The sequence below is a fragment of the Lipotes vexillifer genome, unplaced genomic scaffold (assembly GCF_000442215.2).
Source record: "Lipotes vexillifer unplaced genomic scaffold, Lipotes_vexillifer_v1.1 scaffold2385, whole genome shotgun sequence".
NCBI lineage: Eukaryota > Metazoa > Chordata > Mammalia > Artiodactyla > Lipotidae > Lipotes > Lipotes vexillifer.
In genome coordinates, this window is record NW_006794923.1 from 48,995 (window position 1) to 57,347 (window position 8,353).

At 44.3% G+C, this 8,353-nt stretch overlaps 1 protein-coding gene across 1 annotated transcript; it reads left to right on the forward strand.

Annotated features, from left to right (window-relative positions):
• Positions 1 to 51: 51 nt before the first annotated feature.
• On the forward strand, positions 52 to 7,661 carry MTCP1 (mature T cell proliferation 1). Its single transcript, XM_007467352.1, has 5 exons — positions 52 to 617; positions 5,604 to 5,755; positions 5,875 to 6,045; positions 6,127 to 6,178; positions 6,271 to 7,661. The coding sequence occupies exons 2-4, from the start codon at positions 5,651 to 5,653 to the stop codon at positions 6,172 to 6,174; spliced, it is 324 nt and encodes a 107-aa protein (XP_007467414.1). The 5' UTR covers positions 52 to 617; positions 5,604 to 5,650; the 3' UTR covers positions 6,175 to 6,178; positions 6,271 to 7,661.
• Positions 7,662 to 8,353: the final 692 nt, after the last annotated feature.

Here is an 8,353-nt window from a genome sequence, read left to right on the forward strand (position 1 = left end):
GCGGGCGCGGGGGGGCGGAGCTTGGGCCGCGGGGGCGGGGCCGGCCCGGCGGCACCTGGGAAACGCCCGCGCCGGTTGGGGCAGGCGTGGCCGTCGGGGCTGAGGGCGGTGGCCGGCCGCGGTCTGGACGTCGGGCCGGGCGCGGGGGGCGGCAGGGAGGCGGCGCTCTCGGGCCGCGGGCGGACGTGGTCTGTGAGGAGCGCCCGGACGGCCGGGCCGGCGCCTCCTGAGCGCCGGCGCCCATTTTGCCCGCCCGCCGAGAAGAGCCGTGCGCGGCCTACACGCTCCGGGGACCTCCCTCAGGCGGCATCGCCGCGCGCGCCGGCCTTTCGAGCCCAAGGGACGCTCTTTTGAAATTCGGTCCTGAGTTAAGGTTTTCTTTTATTTTGTTTTGTTTCCAAGTTAGGGGCCCTGAATTTGGGACCACTCTCTTTACCTGGACCACTTCCGGTGGCCGGCCCCGTAACTTCGGTTCGGTGACCTCGGCCCGGAATGCCCCTCGGCTCGCCCCGGGCTCACGTCCCGATCCCGGCTTGAGTGGCCCGGGGTGGGTGACCTGAAGTTGTAGCCTCGCTGCTCTCGAGGCGGATAATTAGCCCAAGAAACACTATATTCATGTGAGTAACCTCTTGGCAGAAACAGTGTTACACTGTGTCTGAAAAAGTATCACTCCTAAGCTTGGCGGCTGCTACTTTCTCCAAAGGCTTTTAGGTATTTATTTGTTCAATACAGGGAAGGGGAAAGGGGAACTGAAGTTTCTGTTCGAGGTCGGATGTATCGCAGATCGCAGCAGATATGCACAAGTTTCCTCAGCTCGCCTTGTCTCGGTGATATCAGACCTGGTGAAATTATATGTAAAAGTAATTTTCTTTTGAGGTGTGATAAACGTGCAATAGGGGACAGTACACATCTCCCACTCCCGAGGCTAGGAATTACACGCGGATTCTGGGAACAATTCAAAACCAAAGAAAAATCTATGCCGTGCTGCCGCCACGGCCAGTCAGTGCCTCTGTGGGTTTGATCTGCTTCTCTGTTCCATGTGTAGTTGGGAGACAGGCGGACAGGGCAGTACTGGAAAGGGAACATGCCCAGGGTGCTGCTGGAGGAGGTGTTGATGCTTTGCTCTTTTCTCCCAAGTCAGTTCCAACCCCGATCTCCCCACAAATAGGGCCCACGTCCAGTGGAACTATCTGGAACATCCATGCCAGCAACCTCCATTTTTACCTAATGTTTAAGAATCATATTGCACATCCTTCCATGATTAATTTTGATAATGATGAAGCTGGGGCGAAATTTCGTGTGTGCAATTACACTGGACCCATCTAATTTTTCTCTTAAGCTTCAATTTTACAGCATATATTGTTTTCAATGGCTATTCGCGGCTAGTATGCCCTGCGCTGATGGTGCAAGTATGGCTGTTCTTATTTTTATGTTTTGTGATGGGACGTCTTGCGTTTATAAGCACTTTTAGGCAGCTTCGAGAAGAAAAACACCTTTTGTCTATGGTTGGTGTTAGTCAATCTCATATCCCACAATGATGTTCTCTACCTTTTATAATGCTCATGGCTGCATTTTACAGCTCTAAAGTTCAATTGGAGTAGAAAAAAACTATTAATATTTATGGCAAGCTTATCATGTGCTAGACACTCTACTAAGCATTTGTATACCTTGTATGTGTAAACTGCCCCAATTGGAATCAGCCTCTGCAACTTCCTAGCTGTGTTACCTCATGCAAGTTAGCTAACTTCTCTGTGCCTTACTTCCCTCATCTTTAAGTGGGGGTAATAATAGTATCCATCTAATGGGTGACTGTGAAGATTAAAAGAGTCAATTTATAAACATGTAGGAAGTGCTAGGTAAGTGCTGACAGTTATAATTAATTTGTTCTTTAATTCTCATTTGACATCTTAGAAAACTGGAGTGTAGACAGTGTAACTTATCCGAGGTCACAGAGCTAGTAAGTGGCAAAATCAGCATTCATACACAGGCCGGGCTGACTCCAGGGCTTGGTAACTTCACCCATTGTAAGTAGATGAGTTTATTAATTGACTTCAAATAAAGTAAGTGTATTCAACTGATTCATGTTTAAAAACTGTTCAAACCTGGAAATTAAACCAAATTATACTTCTTTTAAAAGACACAAAATGATTCATTCTGTAAATGAAAAATAATGGTTTTACTTGCACTACCTACCTAAGCAAGCCCTTCTGTGTGGTCTGTCCTACTTAAGACATAGTTCACAAACTGCCTTATTAAGAAATATTCTGTCTAGGCCAGTGTGGTCCCTGGCCATGGCATCAAGGTAACCCTCACGGGGACAATCTTTTTTAGTGCATTCATGGGTAATAAAGGTATATAAACACTTCTTTTATTTTTGGCCACGCTGTGCAGCATGCAGGATCTTAGTTCCCCGACCAGGGATCGAACCTGTGCCCCCTGCATTGGGACCACGGAGTCTTAACCACTGGACCACCAGGGAATTCCCTATAAACACTTTTTTGAATCCATTTGAATTTGCAGCTGGTAGTATTCCTTGAGTTGAGTGGAACAGGTTTATGTTCTGTGTTTTGTATTGCACATTGTACCTAAGTTTATCTCGAGGTTTTCAGAGATTCATCTTGGTTCAAGGGGTCCTGAATTTTGTGCACAACTGTCATATGGAGGAGAATGTTCTCTAGTCAAATAAATTTGGGGAATGTTAAAATAAAGTTTCTTTACTGCATAACTTGCCAGAGGTTTTACTGTACTTATGTTCTTTATGATTCTACAAGATTCCCAAACTTATTTGACCAAGGAAAAAGTTAGGGGCAAGTGTTCCAAGGATCACTTTTAGGGAAACTGTATTCCATTCATACAACCTGCGATTTTGTGGCTTTGATCTTAATCCCTCTCTCTGAGCCTTGGCTTTTCTCTGCTGAGGCTCTTGATTCGTGCTCACAGGGCAGCTTCTCAGTCCCTTGATCACTGCAGTTGCCTTTCGCTGGGCCTTCACACTGTCTCTGGTAGCACATGCAAGTCCAGGGTTGTGTGCTGGCATTTGTCCCAGGTTCATCCTGCTGATGCCCAGCATGTTGTCCTTCAGGTCACAGCAGCACACCACGCTGTCTTTCTTCTGAGAATATTTTGTAGTGACTCATAGGCCTCTTTGTAGTGATTCTTACTAACTCAGAGCATCCAATTTGTTTGCCCTCTATGCCAGTGGAATTATTTCCTTTTAATGTCGATGTACCAGTAAAATTTTGCTTTTCATTCAAAACAGATTTAAATGTCAATGTGTCAACGTGTTAGTTGTGGCTAGGACCTATCTGTGAAGTTGAGATGGTCCTAAAACCTTTAACATTTGGTTTCTACTTTGAGGGGGGGCACGTGTTTCTTTTGTACTCAAAATTCAGACTTTAATATATTTTATTTTGACATTAGTATTTACTGGGTTTTGTTTTTATCTCTCCTTTCCAAAATCTTGGGGAGAAAGAGTGGCAGAACAATTGTATCTGCTAAATGGAAAAAAATGGCTTTGAACAAAATAATGTATAGCTATATAACAGACCCAGAGAGTCACTCCCTACCCATGCTCATGTGGTCTTTGCCTCCCCTCTCTACTCAGCATACGTATCCATCCACTCACAGGAACACTGTTTGACTAGTATCTGAGGCTTAGGGTGTCCTGTGCTGTATTATTCCTTCTGTTGAGGTGCTTGTAACACTGTACTGGGGTGGGGGGGGGCGCGGACAGGACTTGTGAAATAAGCAGAGCAAAATGCGAAGCAATGTATAATTAGCGGTCAAATCTGAGTTTTAGTTTAGACATAAATGCTACAGTATTCATAAGAGGCAGGAAGTTTTCATCAAGAAGGCAGGCACCTGCCCTCTGCGGTAATAGTACTGAGATAGGCAGAGAGGCCCGGGGAGGAACATTAGGTGAGTGGAAAGCGAGAGCAAGGATGCAGCGCTAGACATGATGAACCTGGTATTGGGGGAAAGTTGGTCTCAAGTACAGTGGTAGTGGTGCTTGCTGGAAATGGTGACAGGGGGGATGCACCAACTGAAGAAGAGGAAGAAGTCCACGATAACTCACAAGTTTTGAGTCCGCAGGATCAGGAGAGGCTGTGTTGCCACTGCGAGAAATCAGGATTTGGTTTAGGAGAAGGTGTTCCGCTTTAGGTGAGTTTGAAATGAGAGAGCCCTGTAAGACAAAAGCTACGATGGGCTCAGAGTCAGGTCCACTCAGGGTGCAATGGGCGAGGCAAGTGTGATGCTCATAAATTATTCACTACAATCAGACCATTTCCTAAGTCTATAGAAGATATTTTCCACTTACCTTTTAGGGAAGGTAAACCAGTAATGTTAAGGAAAAACAACAACAACAAATCAGACTCAGATTGTTGTTCTTGAAAAGAAGCCTTGGTTCAGCTCAATTAGTTCTTCTTTCTGGCATCATCCTGTGTTCTGGCATCTCGTTTCCTCTTGACAATCTCATTTGAGGGTTTAACAACCTCCCAAGTTGTGCTGCAGTCCCTCTCTTACCTAAAGGCCACCTAACGGAAGTAGGAGGCCTCTGTTTTTTTGGAGCAGATCCCCCAATGCCGTGTCTGCACTCTGCCCAACATAGACACCCAGTGAAAGCACGCTGCGACGCTGTAAGCTGGCTCCAAAAGGTTCATTCCTGTAAAATGCAGCTCAAGTTGTTGTGAGGCCCTGAATGAGACCCAGACCTGGGCAGAGGATCCTTATGGGGTCGGAGCTGAGTCTGCGTTATGGAAAGAGTTTGCCCAGAGGTGTGCTTCCTTTACACCTCCCAAAGGGCAGATGGGCTTTTCTGACCTTCTGACTTGGGAAAACAGAATTTAAACCCACGCGTCTATGGAAAAATGGGCTCCTGTGACATCCTGAAGCATTATTAAAGTGAAACAAGGACCTAGATGGGTGACTATCACTTGCTGTCTCTCAGCTCTGAGGTCTGTTGCAACGATGCGACCATAATTATTTTCCCTAAAATGAAAACTCCCTTCTGGAAATGCCTAGCCATTATAAGTAACCTTTCTAAGCAAACTGATAAATAGGACATTTGCCCTTAAAACAAACTTCTAATTTCAATTTAGAAAGCCATGCACATTACATGATTTGACCTTCACAGTCTTACCTTTTAAAATGGAAACTGCTTGGAAAGGGCTTTTACCTGGAGAATATGGCATGCATGTGTCTGTTATACTGCTTTCCTGCCCAAATAAGTGTGCCCTTATACGCACTCCTGTGCATATTCCGTTGCTCACTGCATTTTGTCAGATGCTGCTTGCTGAATGCAAAGACTGTGAGACCACTGCCCGGCTTCCTGTAGTGCTAGGCCCACATTTCCACGGAGCCCCTCACCTAGCAGAATTTTTGAGTGCTTCGCAGTCAGCAGCATCACCCAGGGTTCTGCCTGAGTGTCACTTCAGTGTCTGCCAGGGAGCTTCAGACACCCTCAGTTCTGTTTAGGCTGTGCAGATAGACATAGGTGAGGTTTGCTTCTAGTTGGTGGTTGCTAGTACCAGGTCACCTTGCTCATTGGTGAGTTCATTCCAACCCAAAAAGTCACACCTGTGTCCTGTGCGCGGGTGCTGCAGGCTTAGGTGGAGAAAAGCAGGGCTAGAATTGGAATCCAAAGCCCAGGATGGCAGGAGAGGATGTGGGGGCTCCACCCGATCACCTCTGGGTTCACCAAGAGGGTATCTACCGCGACGAACACCAGCGCACGTGGGTGGCCGTCCTGGAAGAGGTAACTGTTTACATTTTGTTTATTTCTTTCTTGATTTTTGCTTTCAAGCAACTTGGTTTCTAACCAGTCTCAATATCCTGAAGTCTTTGGTTTTATTTTTGATCGTTTCTTTCCATTAGGAGACGAGTTTCCTAAGGGCACGAGTTCAGCAAGTTCAGGTTCCTTTAGGTGACGCAGCCAGGCCAAGTCACCTTCTCACCTCCCAGCTACCTCTCATGTGGCAACTCTACCCCGAGGAGCGCTACATGGATAACAACTCTCGCTTGTGGCAGATCCAGCATCATTTAATGGTACACATGTTGCTTAATAATTTTTCATTGTACTGGGACTCTTATAACGGAGTACTCTATAAACTTTTCTTTTTCTGACAGGTCAGGGGAGTACAGGAGCTGTTGCTTAAGCTTTTGCCTGATGATTAATCTGGTATGTATTTCTTTTTCTCCCCTGTCCCCACCCCCCCTTCTTCTTTTTCACCTTATTCGATTGTGGTGATTTTAATAATCTTTTTTTTCCAGGTGCTGGGATTCTAGGAAGATATGCCCCTCTGTTCTGTTCAGTATATGGCAATCACGTCATCCACCACTGCAGTGCACCCACCTGTGGGCCTGTGGGGAGGGAGTGGGTTGAAAAACTGCTCAAGAACACAGAAGTTTAGGAAGGGTCATGAAGAACACCGAAAGTGGAACTGCAGAGAAAGGGTTATGCAGGCAGAAAGCAAGTCAACAAAAGCACTTAGTTAGGATACGTAACTTGAAATTGACTCCTTTGGAAATTGCCATAGAACCGTTAATGGACATCATCAGCTGGAACTGGGATCTGATGAATCCCACAAAAGTCAGCACCTGCTACAGAACAGATGCCCTGATCACCAAGGACTTGGTACTGATTTAGAGAGAAGAGAGCAGCTCCTAGCAGCATCAACATCTATTTGTCGCTTATTTGCCCTGCAGCAATTCACCTGCCTTTCCTTCTCCCATCCTGTAAATATCCTAGGTTTTGCTCCAGTGTTTCCCATCCCAGTACTGACCTAACTTGGATCTACTAAGAACTTAGGGGGCTCTGAGGAAAAAAAAAAAGGGGGAGATCATTTGCATTAATGAAATTAGCTACAAAGGCTCCTGGGCCTTTTTCCTTTCTGAAATTGTGTCTTCAAATTTTTAGAAGTTGCTGATCAGAATCGTGGGCACTTAAATTTATTCTCTGGTTACGAATATTTTAAATAAGTTGGTTTCTGTAAGAACTCCAAAAAACGTTTTAGCTGCTTACCTAGCACCTTTCTCAGGAAGTAATAATAGCACCAAATATTGCTGATTCACTACCTGATAAAGATTATTTCCTGAGTTAAAATACTCATAGCAGTTTGTATACTTTAAAAGAAGGGTTTTACTTTTTAAAAAATCTTGGGAATAATAGCTATCACGTGTTGAGTCCTTACTGCCTTCCAGGCACTGTTCTATGCACTTTATATACTGTATCACGTTTAATTCTTCCATCAATGCTTTCAGGTAGGTATGATCTCTATTTTACACACAAGTAATAAGGAAAAAGGCTCAAGGAGTTAAATCATTTATCAAGAGTGGTTCTCTGAGTGACAGAGCCGGGCAGTGGGCTGACTTGTCAGGCTGCAGCGCCGGCTCCTCTAGCCCAACGTTGGTTTACAATAGTCAAGATGAGTTGAAGTCAAGGTTTTTTCTTCCCTATGTAAAGCTATTTATATCTTCCAAGCCAAATGGAATATTATAAAAATACAGTTAATTCATCCTATGAGCAGGAAGAATATTTTTTAGTGTAATTGTTTTCCAGCAATTGTAAGAGCATACTGCTTGTCTCAGAAGAAAATTCCATCGAGGGGCTTTAAAGTCTTTATGTATAAAAGACAAAATAAAAATAATTTTTCTTATTTTAGTTTTCTGGATATGCCGCAGAAGGATCCGTGCCAGAAACAAGCCTGTGAAATACAGAAATGTTTACAAGGTAGTATGTTAAATGCTTTTCTATATTTTTCAACTTTATCTGTGAACTAACAAGAGAACAATTGTTCTTTTTATCAGCAGACTATATTAACTCCTCTCAGAATGTAATATTTCTATAATTAACTTATCCTAAAGATTTTCCTCACTGTGTCATCAAGGATGGCAGAAAATAAAAAGTGGTGTGACCTAAGCTTGGGGTTTACAATCCTGGTTGTACATTTAGAATCACCTGGAGGGCTTCAAACACTTGCCTAGCACAGTTAAATCAGACTCTCTGGGGGTGGGGTCTGGGCAGGAATCAGTCTAAAAAGCTGACCAGGTGATTTTAATGTGCAGCCAGAGTTGAGAATTAATAAGCTGAGCAAAGTCCTTTTTAAAAAAGACTAGTTTTAAGTGGGTTGGTTAGACTGCACTGTGGCTGACAACTCACTTTTTATAAGCAGTCAGGTTAGAAGGGATGGGGGTGAAAATACATTTGGAATTCAGGCAACTAACTCTTGAAGGCAAATGTAAATCAGCTAAAGCATATTTGATGTAAGTGATTTTTCCATTTTGTTTTAAATAAGCTGATAAATTTGACCATATGCTAGAGGATTTTACTTTTTTTTTTTTTTTTTTTTTTGGG